Source organism: Pelophylax lessonae, assembly GCF_965119305.1.
Source record: "Pelophylax lessonae genome assembly, chromosome: 2".
Lineage (NCBI taxonomy): Eukaryota > Metazoa > Chordata > Amphibia > Anura > Ranidae > Pelophylax > Pelophylax lessonae.
In genome coordinates this window covers 566,385,207-566,401,305 of record NC_138769.1, presented here as the reverse complement: position 1 = coordinate 566,401,305, position 16,099 = coordinate 566,385,207, and the positions used below count along the sequence as shown (strand labels likewise).

At 41.2% G+C, this 16,099-nt stretch overlaps 1 protein-coding gene across 3 annotated transcripts in view; it reads right to left on the bottom strand.

Moving 5' to 3' along the window:
- The window catches only part of RBMS2 (RNA binding motif single stranded interacting protein 2), a 199,519-nt gene that overhangs the window by 32,703 nt on the left and 150,717 nt on the right, over positions 1 to 16,099 (bottom strand). For all 3 annotated transcript variants that reach the window (XM_082245172.1, XM_082245171.1, XM_082245173.1), the window contains exons 4-5: positions 5,706 to 5,797; positions 1,026 to 1,183 (exon numbers count right to left, since the gene is read on the bottom strand). In XM_082245172.1, the coding sequence (XP_082101298.1) occupies positions 1,026 to 1,183; positions 5,706 to 5,797 (250 nt within the window). The remainder of the gene's footprint in view (positions 1 to 1,025; positions 1,184 to 5,705; positions 5,798 to 16,099) is intronic.

Sequence of the window (16,099 nt, the reverse complement as noted above, 5' to 3'; positions counted from 1 at the left end):
AGAGCCGCAAGCCAAACCTGCTGCTGGTGACTGGTTGCCCTGCCAAGTTTTTTCTCAAATCTTTGCCCTCTGTAAAGAGCTGATGAATAAGCCCCCCCAAAAAATTGGGTTTAGGGGGACACATCTGCACTACGTATTATTAGCATCACAGAAACAGTTTTACAATGTGAAAAACCTCAGAGGTTTCTAAGTTCATTAGTTATTCAATAACAACTTGCAATCTATTACTGATTAGCTGTTCTATTTCACTGTTGTGACATGCCATGGTCTCCTCTACTGCATACTCCTGTTTTTAACAAGATTGAAAGTTTCAATTCTAGATTTGCTCACAAATTCTGGCATTGTGGGTTTTGGATTCCACACAAATATGCTATCAATTTCTTTGCAACTGGAGGAAAGGGAATGACGTGATTTTAAGGCTTCTTCACTTAACTATACAGAACAGTTGAGAATTGGAAGATTTTTCTAAATCAAAAGTATTTGCCAACTCTTTAATTAGGTTATCTCAAGGCATGAAGAAAATCCATTGTCATAGTAGGCCTGATACTTTTAAAGTGTTAGTAAAGGCCTTTTACCTTAATGCATTAAAAAACTTCTGTGTGCAGCAGCCTCCCCCCCCCCTTAAAACTTAACTGAGCCCCCTCTTGATCCAGTGATGTCTACGAGAGCCTTGCCTTTCCGGGACTCTCACTTCTGATTGGCTTTTGACAGCAGCGGAAGACATTGGCTCCCGCTGCTGTCAATCACAGCCAGTGAGCAAATAAGGAGATGGGGGGGCGGGGTCAAGTGATGGCTCCATGCGTGAATGGGAACTGCAAGCTGCTTGCTGTGTGGGCACCCGGCAGCAGGGAGGAGCCAGGAGTTCCGGCGTAGGACCAGAGAAGAGGAAGATGCAGGCTGCTCTGTGTAAAACCATTGCACAGAGCAGGTAAATAGAACATGTTTGTTTGTTTTTAAAAAAAAAAAAAACAAAAAAAAAAAAACAATGCTTTAATATCACTTTAAGGCTATAAAATTACTCTCACCTTGCAAAACCAACACCTCGACTGGTCCCGCTAGCATCACGCAGGATACGAGTGGATATGACCTGTCCAAAAGGTTTCAGCAGTGACTCCAGCTCCTGCTCATCCATGCTGACCGGCAAGTTGGAGATGTACAGGTTGGTGGGGTCTTGTTCCTGTTGCTGTATATTCAACACAAGGCAGATCATGACAAAACACACATTTTAATATGTGACATTTGTAAGCAGTATGCCATAAAAATAAAAATAAATAAATAAAAGTGGCTGCTTTAGACAAGAAGTTGGACCCCAGCAGGGACTCAGGTCCAGCACTATATGAAAAACGATATGCTTACAGTATTACTCCTAATTTTATTTATTTATATATATATATATATATATATAGATATATATATAAATATATATACACACACACACAAGTCCTTCTCAAAAAATTAGCATATTGTGATAAAGTTCATTATTTTCTGTAATGTACTGATAAACATTAGACTTTCATATATTTTAGATTCATTACACACAACTGAAGTAGTGCAAGCCTTTTATTGTTTTAATATTGATGATTTTGGCATACAGCTCATGAAAACCCAAAATTCCTATCTCAAAAAATTAGCATATCATGAAAAGGTTCTCTAAACGAGCTATTAACCTAATCATCTGAATCAACTAATTAACTCTAAACACCTGCAAAAGATTCCTGAGGCTTTTAAAAAAACTCCCAGCCTGGTTCATTACTCAAAACCGCAATCATGGGTAAGACTGCCGACCTGACTGCTGTCCAGAAGGCCATCATTGACACCCTCAAGCAAGAGGGTAAAACACAGAAAGAAATTTCTGAAAGAATAGGCTGTTCGCAGAGTGCTGTATCAAGGCACCTCAGTGGGAAGTCTGTGGGAAGGAAAAAGTGTGGCAGAAAACGCTGCACAATGAGAAGAGGTGACCGGACCCTGAGGAAGATTGTGGAGAAGGACCGATTCCAGACCTTGGGGGACCTGCGGAAGCAGTGGACTGAGTCTGGAGTAGAAACATCTAGAGCCACCGTGTACAGGCGTGTGCAGGAAATTGGCTACAGGTGCTGCATTCCCCAGGTCAAGCCACTTTTGAACCAGAAACAGCGGCAGAAGCGCCTGAACTGGGCTACGGAGAAGCAGCACTGGACTGTTGCTCAGTGGTCCAAAGTACTTTTTTCGGATGAAAGCAAATTTTGCATGTCATTCGGAAATCAAGGTGCCAGAGTCTGGAGGAAGACTGGGGAGAGGGAAATGCCAAAATGCCTGAAGTCCAGTGTCAAGTACCCACGGTCTGGGGTGCCATGTCAGCTGCTGGTGTTGGTCCACTGTGTTTTATCAAGGGCAGGGTCAATGCAGCTAGCTATCAGGAGATTTTGGAGCACTTCATGCTTCCATCTGCTGAAAAGCTTTATGGAGATGAAGATTTCATTTTTCCGCACGACCTGGCACCTGCTCACAGTGCCAAAACCACTGGTAAATGGTTTACTGACCATGGTATTACTGTGCTCAATTGGCCTGCCAACTCTCCTGACCTGAACCCCATAGAGAATCTGTGGGATGTTGTGAAGAGAAAGTTGAGAGACGCAAGACCCAACACTCTGGATGAGCTCAAGGCCGCTATCGAAGCATCCTGGGCCTCCATAACACCTCAGCAGTGCCACAGGCTGATTGCCTCCATGCCACGCCGCATTGAAGCAGTCATTTCTGCAAAAGGATTCCCGACCAAGTATTGAGTGCATAACTGAACATAATTATTTGAAGGTTTACTTTTTTTTCATTAAAAACACTTTTCTTTTATTGGTCGGATGAAATATGCTAATTTTTTGAGATAGGAATTTTGGGTTTTCATGAGATGTATGCCAAAATCATCAATATTAAAACAATAAAAGGCTTGCACTACTTCAGTTGTGTGTAATGAATCTAAAATATATGAACGTCTAATGTTTATCAGTACATTACAGAAAATAATGAACTTTATCACAATATGCTAATTTTTTGAGAAGGACCTGTATATATATATATATATATATATATATATACACACTCATACACACACACTATATATATATATATATATATATATATATATACACACACATATACACATATACACACATATATATATATATATATATATATATATATATATATATATATATATATATATATACACATATACATACACACACATAAAATCTATAGATACATATTTTTTGCAATAAATGAAAAAACTCTTCATGAAACTCCGGTTATTAAATTAGGGGAAGCACTTGATTGCACTGCCAGTCTCCTTGGGAACAGTGCCCTCGAAAAGACTGTACATACTCGAGGTTATAAAAATACAGTGAAAACAATGCTGCTCTTTAATCATTAAATGCTGGCTTCCAGTTTTCACTGCACAAGACCTTATCTGTTTTACCATGTGTAGTTTGAATGGGTTTTTATATTCTGAATCTCAATTTTCAGAATAGAATGTAATGCAGAAAGTGGTATAAGTAGAGCTAGGCAGTTGGGAATTTTGTAAAAAACAAAAACATACTCACAAATAACATTTTAGCTTGTATATCATTTCCTATCCAAATCTGACAGCAGGGTATGTAATCCAGCTAGCAGTATAATATAATATTACTATTTAATTTTGCTTTATATATATATATATATATATATATATATATATATATATATATATATAGGCAAAGGGTTAAGAGGAAAGATGGTGGATACGGGAGGTACGAGGGTGGCTTGGGGGTTCGGGGTGGTAGGGTATGGACGACGGGACCTGTGGTGCAATATTTTTACTTGTATGTTCTTTATACAAATACATTTTCTGAAGAGGTAGCCATGTTGGTGTAGGTTGTGGGACCTTCTGGTGCTGAAACCAAAAATGCAGAATGCATTTGCCTCAAAACTGAAACTGAAAAAGTCAGTTTTATATATATATATATATATATATATATATATATATATATATCTATATATACAATTATATATTTGACTTTAATTAATATCATGAATTTAAATGAATATGAATTTATTGTTTAGTGCAAGAAACCCTAAAAAAAAAAACACTCGTCCGTTGTGGTGATAAAAATCCTGCTTGCTGCATTTTTGGTCAGTATAAAAACGCATCAAAAGCCTAACACAGGTGTGTTATTGATGTGTTTTTCTAAGTCACGTGACTTATGAAAAATAAACCATAAGCACAGTAAAATCATGGCAAAATTGCGGCAAAATTGTTTTCGGCACCTTTTTTGCTTATCGGGAAAATGCAGATAACACCATTTTCGACAGATATGTTTCGGACACTGACATTTCGATGCATCTCTATTTATTTAGCTTTTTTTTTTTTTAATAGACCAAGGGTAAGGAGGAAAGAAGACTAAATTATAACCTCTAGGATCAGTAAATGTCTTCTTCTTTTTTTTCAAAGTTATACGTATATTTCATTTTGATAACTGTTTTTTTTTCTGTGAAATAATGAAAAAAAGTTTGTCTTACATGATGGAGTTATTCCATTATTAGAGCCCTCAGTGGTAGTAGTGAAATGGTATGGCAGTGACCGTTATGACTGTTGGTACAATGTTCAGGTCTCAATGCCCTTAAGATACAGCACCATTATTTAACACTGATAAAAGCTAAAAAACGCGGTGTATGAAAATATTCGGCGTTTATCAACGTTTTTGAGCCATAAGCTTTTGTGGGAGTATAGTTTTACTTAAAAAAAAAAAAAAGCTAAAAAATGCTTCAGCTGAAAAAAATCTAAAAAACACTACTGCAAAAAAGCTGAAAAACACCTTCTACAGCTACAGCTTTCTACTGACGTTTTGATAACGTCCAATGTGCATGAGGCCTTAAAGAACACATTGTAAAAAGTTTAGAAATGTCATGCATAATGAGCCGGTGCTACAGGAATTAAAAAGTTTGAATAAATATAAATGTATTAGTCAATAGTCCATAAAGACCATTAGATCCATTTGTTCTTATATAATCATCACACTAGAGCACAGGTGTCAAACACAAGGCCCGCGGGCCGAATCCGGCCCACCAGGCCATTTCATGTGGCCCTCGCACCCAGGGTTTTTTTCAGCTGGAATGTGGTGGAGCTCCATTCCGCCATATCCGGCTCTTGCAGATCCCTGCCTACCCTGCATGCACTCACAGCAGGGCACAGCAGTGCAGAACAATGATCTCCCTTCAAGTGAGAGCCACCTACACTGCCAGGAGGTACTAGAGCCAGGCAGATGAGATGTAAGGAAGCTTTTTTGGGGGGGGGATGGGGGGCACTCTGTATTCTGTCCACCGCATACCTTTTAATCTCTGCACTCTGTACATAGCGCACCCATAAACCCTGTACTCTGTATGTCATACACTGCTCAACCCTGCAGTCTGTACATAGCGCACCCCTGAACTCTACAATCTGTATGTAGTGCACTCCTGAACTCTACACTCTACACTGCATACTTCTATGTAAGTAGATGCATAGTCTTACAGATACAACCGGCCCTTTGAGGACAACACTAATGCTGATGCAGCCCACAATGAAATAGATTTTGACACCCCTGCACTAGAGGAAGGTTATCCTGTATTTCCATTGCTGTCCTCCCAGGCTATGAACCCAAGTTGTGATCTGGGTTTTTCTTTGTATATAGACCTCTGATAAATACTTAGCAACATACCTTTGCCATTTGGGCTTGCACCCCACTGGCTTTCAGAGCAGATACTGCTTTTTGAGCAGCTCCAGGGCTATCAAAATCCACAAATCCATATCCTGCAGAGAAATTAAGAAAGTCAAATCATTAAAGCATACATTAACATATAAAAGTTTTTATATTTGAACTGTGAAAGATACATCCGATCTTGCAAAACAGATTTTCCTTTGTTATAAAGGGACAGACACAGAGGTCACATCAGTCACAGTAATAACTAGGCCTCTGCTCCGTAAGGGTGTGGTCACCTCTAATGGCCCTAACTATCTATGTGTAGCACCCTCCTAGGTAGGTGCTAGGAAAAGTATATATTGGCCCTGTCTGCTTATCAGGGGGGCTTGATCATTAAGTTAGCCTGTCATATGTTTCCAGGTGTGGTCTGTTGAGTCTGGGGAGTCTACCCACTGTATCCAATGAGGGTTCTTATTGGACAGTGGAGGAAACCTGGCCAATAGCGCACCAGGGCTTATAGCTGTCTCAGTGGGCGGAGCTTGCTGCAATGCACCCTGGGACTGAGTAAAAGCCTAAGGGGAGCATGTGACAGAGTGTCTTTGGTGGGAAGCAGAGTCCCAGGAGGAGGCTGACGGCTGTCTCTCCTCCTGTCAGAGCAAGCGAGGGTGACCTGGGCAGTCGGCCTAGAGGACCGGAGGCTGAGCTGGGCTACAGGAAGGATCCAGAGTGTTGCTGACCGAGTGGAGCTGCTGGGCAGAAGTTTCCTGGAAAAACAGTGTTGTGAGTACTCAAAACTGCCCAGGGGTCTGCCTGAGAGAGGGGGCAACTCCAGAAGGTCAAAGAGATCCGGGAGCCAGCTAGCCAGTAGTGATGGCTTAGAAAGTGGGTGCCAGTATCTAAGCCCTGAAGATTAGAGAGAGAAAGGGGGTGCCGGTGTGGGCCCTAAAGTGTACAGCAGTGCAGCAGTGTATTCAAGTGGCTACCTCAGCAGGAGTGCTTAGGGGAGCTAGAAGAGGACTCTTTTAGTCAGAAAGCAGTCCTCAGTTAATTCAGCGTTAACAGGCATCCGGCCAGCGTTAACCAGCATCAAGTCAGCGTTGATAGGCATTCAGCCAGCGTCAAGTCAGTGCCAAACAGCGATATTCAAGTGTCTCTGCCAAATGTGCCTAGTTTAGTTGCAGGAGTATCCCCACTCATCCCTTCTCCCATCCAAGTTACCAAATAAATACAAAAAACCCAAAGATACTGGACTGGTCATTATCTCAGTGCTCACACTTGGAGAACATGCTTAAATGTACTGTTGTTGCTAGCGGTAACCCAGGGGGACCCATATCTAGCAAAACGGCTGGAAATTGTGCTACATATGTTTAAAGTGTATGTAAACCCCAACAATAATCTTTCATTTTTTGCTCCTGTTTAGTCTGCTAAATATTCCATTGAAAGTTTTTTTTTTGCTGTGTAGCCAGGTGCTTGGCTAAAGCCGGCTATAGACGGTTTGAATCTCGGCCAGTTCAGCAGAGACCGCCCGAGATTCAAACCATGTATTAGCAGGCTGAATGTACCCAACTTGATTGATCACCTGGATTTTACACATGTGATTATTGCTAGCGGATGGTATAGCTGCTAGCAATAACCACTGTCTTCTCCCATATGGGAGAATACAATGGCTCAGCAGGAGGGATTCCCTTGTCAGCATTGTCTGTGTTGATGGGGGAAGCGAGTAAGTTTCTTTCTTGCAACCCGAAGAATGGAGAGTGAGAGAAGAGGGGAGGCATGTAGACAGAACTGACAATGTGCATTGAAATTCGGAACAAAAATAAACTGTGTAGTCATGTCAAGGAGGAAAGTAGGAGTGCACTATATTTCTGGTCATCTATATGTATTTTTTCTGCATTATGTTTAGGCCCCATTCACACCCGAGCGTTTATCAGCTTGTAAAATGCTCATCTCTGAAGACTCAAAACGCCCAACAAGCAAAATCCCATTCATTTCAATGACCCCCTTCACGCGTTTTGTCGCGAGCTTCTTTTTTGGCAGATTACAAGAGTTTTTTGTAAGATGTCAATGCTTTCCTCCAAACACCTGCAAAAAAACACCTGAAAAACGATACGCTCCGGTGTAAATGGAGCCTAAAAATTGACGTGCACCGAATAGAAATTTTGGTGCCAAAACCGAAAATGCAGGATGCACTTGGCCGAAAACCCAAACCGAAAATGACAGTTTTAAAAAAATGTATGCTTTTATATAGAATTGTGTTATGTTCAACTTTTGAATTAATATCATGAGTTTAAATTAATATGAATTTATTGTTGCCCATTATTGGCACCTTTAACTCAAGAAAAATGTATGTCTTTAAATTCTACGTATGTCTTCACTGGTCCATTGCGCATCCGTTGTGGTGTTAAAAATCCTGCTTGCTGCATTTTTGGTCAGTTATAAAAAAAAAAAAAAAAAAAAATATGCACCTCCCTGTTGAAATGCATTGAAAACGCAGCAAGAATGCATCAATAACGCATCGGTGTTACATTTTTGAGTCACATGACCTATGAAAAAAACACTATAAACATAGTAAAATTGCAATAAAGTCACTGCATTTTTGGTGCCATTATCGGCACCTTTAACTCTTATCGCCAAAATGCAATACACCGATATGTTTCGACCGCCGAAATTTAGGTGCATCTCTAGTTTAAAGGCATAAAATATTGAGAAAAATGCATGTGCAGCACAGTAGTTTAGTGCTTAGCACTTCTGCCTCACAACACTAGGGTCCTTGGTTTGAATACCATCCAGGACACTACGTGCAAGGAGTTTTCATGTTCTCCTTATGTTTGTGTGGGTTTCCTTTGGGCACTCTGAATTCTTTGTGAACGCCAAAGACATGCTGGTAGGTTAATTAGCACCTGTCTTAACTGACCCTAGTGTGCGCATGCATGTCAGATAGGGGCCTTAGACTGTAAGCTCCTTGGGGGCAGAAACGATTATGAATGTACTATATGCAAAGCATTGTCAGTGCCATATAAAAACTGTAGTAATAATAATGTATTGTAGAGAAGTATGAAATATGTATTTCATACTTTGCCTTGACATATGCCTTAATGCATGGTTCCGCATGAGTGGACAGGACCTAATCTCATCTCCCACTGCAGAGGCAAACAACAAATCTGCTGGTGTAGGGTGCAGTGAAGCTCATACATGTATCCTCTGGGCTTGGTCATTTAATCTGTTATGTCACATGATCAAGCATAGAGAAGAAAGAGAAGCATCAAAATGCGCTGCTGTGGAAGACGCACCTGCCACCCCTCTCCAATCAGCATGCTCTGCATTAAAAGGAGAATTATGGGCAAAGCTATTTTGGCTATATTCCTCCTGTAAGTCACAGGAGCACAATTTGTTCTACACTCCTGTTACATGTTTTCAGCTGACAGCAGGCTAAAGTCCGCTGTTGGCTGACGTCACACAGCCGTTCCAGGCTCTGAAAAGATCCCAAACATATGTTAGGGATCAACCCAGAAGCCTGGACCATCACCTGGCTCAGCCTCTCATCGATCTACTCAGAGCCTGAGCTGGCCCTTCCTGTCCCCTCCACAGAGCAGCGCTACAGTGAGCACTGGAGGGCCAGAACAGAGAGTCGATGACTGATAGTCCCCACTCTCTGCTCAGAACAGAGGGGGAGAACTGAACGATCAGTGGCATTTGATCGTTCAGTTTGCACAGATGCAGCATTGGATCGATTCTGCATCCATTTAGGCAAGTATAAATGTTATTTTTTTATTTTTTCCCTAAATGTCCATACCTCTCTTTGAAAAGTTTTTTTTATGTAGTGGGCAGCAAGGGGAAAGAACCAGCCGAAAAGCCAGCATCCCATAGTTTACACTCAGGCGCATATGTCTCTAGCTACATCGTTGTTTGTACAAGCTTATGATATATTCAGTGTCCAATGCAACATGCTGAAATTCAGCTCATTGCTATGGGGCTCTGTCTAACTGTCTGCAGTTGTTTAGATGTACAAGAACGTTTGCAATCCGTACGCCAGTGCCAAGAGCATGGATGTGCAAAGTGAAGCAATCTACAACCACATTCCACTTAACACAGTACATTGCCCTTCATGCTAGCTCTTTCCTCTTCGGTTAACAGAATTTTTGAGCCTATACCTGCTGTTTCTATATAGCAAAGCTTCATGTACATGGATGTAAAGCTCAAATAGAATGATGTTTAATCCATCCATCCATCCATCCATCCATCCACTTTGGGCAGTGCAGGAGAACCTCCTCTATGGGAAATGAAGATTGCCATGTACGCACAAAGTCCGCTCTAGGGAATCATTTTGTGAGCACTAACTGCACACAGCTGCTTTTCTGTTCCTGGCAAAAGGTAGTTCCAGTGCAGAAATAGGCTGTGTGTACTCTTATGTTTATTAGGGAGGTTAACCAGGCTCCACCATTGACAGACGAGAAAACCAAAAGAAAAAACTGAATGTCTATCCTGCATACCGGTTCCTGGTCAGTGACTCATCAAGTAGTGAAGCCAAGCTCATGCTAGTCCTGCACCTTTAAAATCAAGTCAGCAGCCTTATTTCTATTCTCACAGGTTCATTTGAACCCTTTTGTTTTTTTGCTTTCGAAGCGATCATACGATAATCTGATCGTTAGTACACAGTTTGAGAGCCGATCACGACAGTTCATGCATAATTTTCCGAAGAGACAAACTTTAACATTTTTCTCATATGATACCAGAAAGTACGATATTCATTTATACGGGACAGCATTCGCCAGGAAAAAATCGTAAAACCAAGACCACGCATGCTCCGAAACTACACAATACATTACAACACATTGCATCACTTCTGAAGTTGTATTCTGTTGTATGGGAACTTTCATAACTTAAATAACCTCATTTTCGTTACGAGACTAGCATCCAAAAAAAAAAAAAAACGGACAATCATTCGCCCAATATTCTCATTGTGTGTACAAGGCTTTATTACAGTAGAGCTACCAGAAAAGCAGAAATCTTGTATAGAATAAAAAATGTTTGTAAGAAACGAGTTTCCGGGACCATCCTCCCTTAAAATGGCATTCACATCCACTATTCTATTTAAGATAAATAGTTTTGACACTTATATTTCATAACTTATCCACATATTGATTGTCAAAAATTACATAGCCAAAGACATGGGCTTTTAATTAAAACTGAACTCTGGGCAAAACAAAGGATTGTATAGCACATGCTTAATCCTATCTAAAGGTATCCAGGAATTTAATGAAAGTGGAGCTCCATTCTGCCTCCGGGCAGGAATTTCCTGTTATTCCAGATACTCAAACTTTCTCTCCATGTCTAGAATGACTGGTCACCCAACTACCCCTGGTAGTCCTTTAATTGCAGTGATCAGGTAAGCACGTCAGTGCTGCCTGGACTGGGTGACGCTAGCATATGGATCTCCCAGTCTTCCCAAGCAGGCATGTATTCTTAATTCAACTTACCTTACAATTGTGACACCTGATACAACACCCACATCTACACTAAGCCACATCCAAAATCTGCCAACCTAATGCATGCAGAGGAGGGGATCAAAAGATTTATACACTTTTTTCTTAGCATTTTTAAGTTGTCAAAAAGATCCCACCAACAACTTAGTGTTTGCGGTTCCATTCGCTAGCCCCTGGTCACTACAAGACACAGTAGTGCAGCAGATGCTGGTGGACATAACCACAGTGTATACAGTGGCAGGGAACCAAGAATCTCACACTCCCAGAAGTGTGTCAGATGCAAAAGATATTTCAGCCACTGTAGTCTAAAACAAAGCAAAGATCAGCGGTAGGAGAGATACGTATAAAGGCCCTCGCTCAGCAGGGATCTGTCCACTATTCCACACTGAGCAGGCAGATGGCTGGTCTGTGTCTGCTCTGCTTATGCAGAGCAGACACAGACACAGTCCCCACTCTCCTCTATTGGCAGTTGGATGGAAAATGGATCATCTGTCCGTTTACACCCAACTGTTATCCAATCCACTAGATAGAAGTGGAGTGGATCTCCATCCATTTGTTTCAGCGGATCGGATTGGATATAGGTGGGTGTAAACTGACACAATTTTTTTTCTTAATTCTTTATTTAAACCAAACTTAAAGCAAAACTCCACCCAAAAGGGGAGTTCCGCTTTAATGACTTGTTCCCCTCACTTTTGAGGAGCGGGAGAAAATGGGTACCCAATTTTGACAGGTACACTGCGGTTCTCCCCCCTGAAGTCTTCTGGAACACTGACAGGACCCAGAAGACTGCATCCACCACTCACAATGCGCAGCAAGACTCGCACATGCGCAGTGGGCAACCGGCTGTGAAGCCCATAGTGAAGATGCCGGCACCGGGACCAAAAACAGTGGGTGACACTGACTAGGGTGAGGTCACTGCTAGATCCTGGGACAGGTGAGTGCCTTTTTTTGTTAAAGTCAGACTTTTATTTTTGCCACAGGTGACGGGAACTCCTCTTTAATGTGGTTAAGCAACCTACCCAACACAAATTTTCAGCTCATGTTATCTCATGTGTTTTCAGAAGTGACTCTGATAACAGATAAACGAAGCACCAGAGAGAAACAACATTTAGAGCTTTGGAGAGAGATAAGTAAACAGTACAGATGTGCTTAGCTCAAATTCCACAAATGGGGTTTACAACAACACGATGAGAATATCGAACAAATGATCGTCTTTTTTTTTTTTTTTTTTTTTTTTTTATTTGCATGCTAGTCTCATATCAAAAATGAAGAGGGTGCTAAAGTTACCAAAATTCTCGCACGACAGAATACAACTTTGGAAGTGATGCAATTATATTGTAATGTATTCTTTCATTTCCAAGCATGCGTGGTCTTGGTCTTCCGATTTTTTATGGGATGAAAACTGTACTGATTAAAACAAAAAACGTACGATTTGGTATCAAACGAGACAAATTTGCGTGTTTATGCCTTCAGATAATTCTGGATGAACGGTTATGATCAGCTTATCATACGATCGATTCGAAAGCTGTATTTTTCGTACAATTTTCTGATCATTCTTTACAGACAAGGAAGCTGCCATCTTAGCCTCTGTTTCATCTGCAGTTGCCATGGTACTGCACATGTGATCAGTTAGGACACCAGCAATTTGATGGCTTGACGGTTTGGTTCAGAGACAATTAAATCGGTGGGCTTAGTTCTGCTTTAAGGATTAATAACCATATACATACAGTTTACACCTGAAAATTTAACAGGTCTACAATCTGGGCATAAAGTATCCATAGTTGTTGAGCAATCCAACAGATCACTCCTATCAGATAAACATGTACACATAGTACTATAATCCCTAAGTGGGTTAGTAATACAAAAGGATGACCATTGACCTACATCCTAATTGTTCTTTTTTTTTTTCCTTAAGTAAGGGAGTAGTTTTGTGATGATAGGGGTAAATTGTCTTTTTAGTCCCCAAAACCATAAAGAAAATATGTAAAAAACCACCACAACCACTACCGATGTACAGTATATGCTTATTCTGGCTTTGTTGTAGCGTATTCATTGAATGCATTCTTAAACCAATCCTTCAAATGTCTGACCTGTTCACTAGAGTATCACATCTATTGCACTCGGCTCCTTACTACTCCTCTCACACTAGAAATTCTTGGAATGTGAGGAATCCTGCTGTTACATGTGCCTGCCCCATGACCTGATAACAACAGCCTTTCTTGGAATTACTGAGGCAAATCTCCAGATAACCTAACCTTTGCAGTGTGAATCCTCACATTGGCCATTCTGGACGTTAATTAACTCCTACGATCAGCCATTCCGTACCCAAGATCTAAAGTCTTTGAACAGCTTGAAGCTATATAGTTAAAGATGACATTTAATATAAATTTATAGACATGACACTAGAAAGTATCTAGGACACCCTTATGCTAGCCACCCGCAATGCATTTTTTTTTCCGTTTCTAATTTCAAGAAGTGTTCGTCAACTCTCAATCAAAAATAGTTTGCTAGTAATTTGAACAAATCACACACCACTCACTAACTTAAAAAGAAAAAAAAAAAAGAAAAGAAAGCAAAGCAAGGGAATGCCATCAATCAAGGCATCAATCGATCAATCAATCTATCCTATCTTATCCATGCATCCATCCATGTATCTCTATCTATATCTCTCTCTATCTATTTCGCTATCTCTCTCTATCATGAAAGCAGCCTTTCCTACTCAACTAATAAATGAAAAAGAAATGCTAATTGAACAATGAAATTGCTGCATGTATGCCAGCATTACTTACAGATTATCATGTACTGCAAAAAATTCAACTGGAGAAGACAACGGTAGAAGACCCATCTATCATGCTAAAACTGGCCATACATGACCCAAATTTAAGCTGATTATTGTTGATTTGGCCAAAATTCAAACAGTGGGTGGCCATGTCGGTACTACCTAATTAGTAAAAAAGGATTCAAAAATTGACTTAAGCCGGCCATAGGCAGTGCAAATCTCTGACCGAGAATCAAACCATGTATGGGCAGGCTGAATGTGCCCAAGTTGATCAACCGATCAACTTGGGTACAACCAGCCTGCCAGATTTTACATGTGATTATTGCTAGAGGCTGGTATAGCCGCTAGCAATAATCACTGTGTTCTCTGATCTGGGCCAGCTTCCCCCACTGAGAGAACACAATGGCTCCGGGGGAGGGATCAAGCTAATTTATTTCCTGCAACTCGTGATTGCAGGAATGAAATTTGTTCCGTCTATGGCCAGCCTTAGCTGGCTGGAAAATGATCAGGTGCTGCAGCTGCCTGAATACATCAGCGGGAGTGGACATTCCTCTATTCACGCTATTTAACATGGATATGGAAATTGACTGATTTTTGATACCTGCACATTTGTAGGTTACCAGCCATCAACCACAAATTCCCCAAGGTCAGGCCATTAACTGAAAAACTAGTGAGCCATAATCAAGGTGGTTTGATTATTGTACAGTTACTGACGAGCCACAAGTACCAAGACATAATATCCTGTAAGCAACTGACCGGTAAAACCCTAAGGCCCCTTTCACACAGGCGGACCGTTCACCTGTCAGTTTTTTTGGCGGATCTGAATGATCACCCCATGCATCTCTATGGGGCATCGGATGTCAGTCAACGGAGACATGTCCCCTGACATCCGATCCGTCAAATCTGGACGGATGGAAACCCTATTTTCCATCCGTCCAGTGGATCGAATGAGAACGGTCAAACGGTCCGTTCCCATCCGATTCCCCCATAGAGATGCATGGGGACCCCACAGCTGTGTCTTCGCACACAGCACAGAGACACAGATGTCATCCTCCTGCTCAGCGGGGGATCGGCGGATCGATCCCCCGCTAAGAAAAACGGAGTCCGTCTGATGGACTCCATGTGTGAAAGGGCCCTAAGGCCTCATAAACACTGCAGCTGTTAAACTCACGTTTTTGTGAGTTTAGCATTTCTTTTTAAACAGCCCTTAAACTCCCCTCTATGTTATCCTGTGTCCATGCACACATGGACGTTTTTAGAAGTTTATCAGCAGGGGAGTTTATGGGCGGTTGTCTGAACGCTCTAAAATCGAGTTCAAGAACAGTTCTTCCGACCACAAAAAATGCTGAACGCTAAAAATCTCTCAAACTTGCATAAACTCTAAGCAAGTTTAGCACTTCAGCATTTAACTATTTCACTGACCAGAAAAAAACCAAAGTTCTGGCCAATGAAATAAATAAACTTCCAAACCCTGATAAACTCTTTTGGAAAAAAATGCAGCTTAGGTGAGTTTATAACGCTGATTTTCTCCTGTCTGGGTAAACAACGTTTACAAGAAACCATTGTGAGGAAGAAGAAGGGGAGATTTGAAAAGAAGAAATGCATATAAATGTTATAATGAGGTGTAGATAAATGGTGAACAGTGGCAACCAGTTTTTAAGATTACTAGGGTTGTATGATTAGTTATTAGTTGTTTTGGGAGTTTTGAATAAGAGGTTCTCCTTGGGGGACTAATGGCACTTTTCTACTGCAAGTACCGGCTCGGCTCTACTCAGCCCTGCTTGGGCCGGTTTGCTTTTCCACTGCTGGTACCGCATGGTACGGTGTTGGAACGGTTCGGTACGGTACAGTTTGCTTTTCCACTAAAGTAGTACTAAAGTTAAGTGGGTGGGATTCTCTGACCAATCAGTGGCTAGTAGTGACTGCATGCAAAGGATTGTGGGATATGGTACCTCTTGGAACCACAATCGAGGTGGTACTGTTTTTGAGAGCTGTACCGTTTGGTTCCACGCAGTGGAAAAGCGGCGCCGTACCGTACTGAACCGTTACTACACCATACAATGCGGTACCAGCAGTGGAAAAGCGCCATAAGATGTATCCATGAAAATGTTAAGGATATACATACTGTGTATAAATGTTGTTAAATTTTG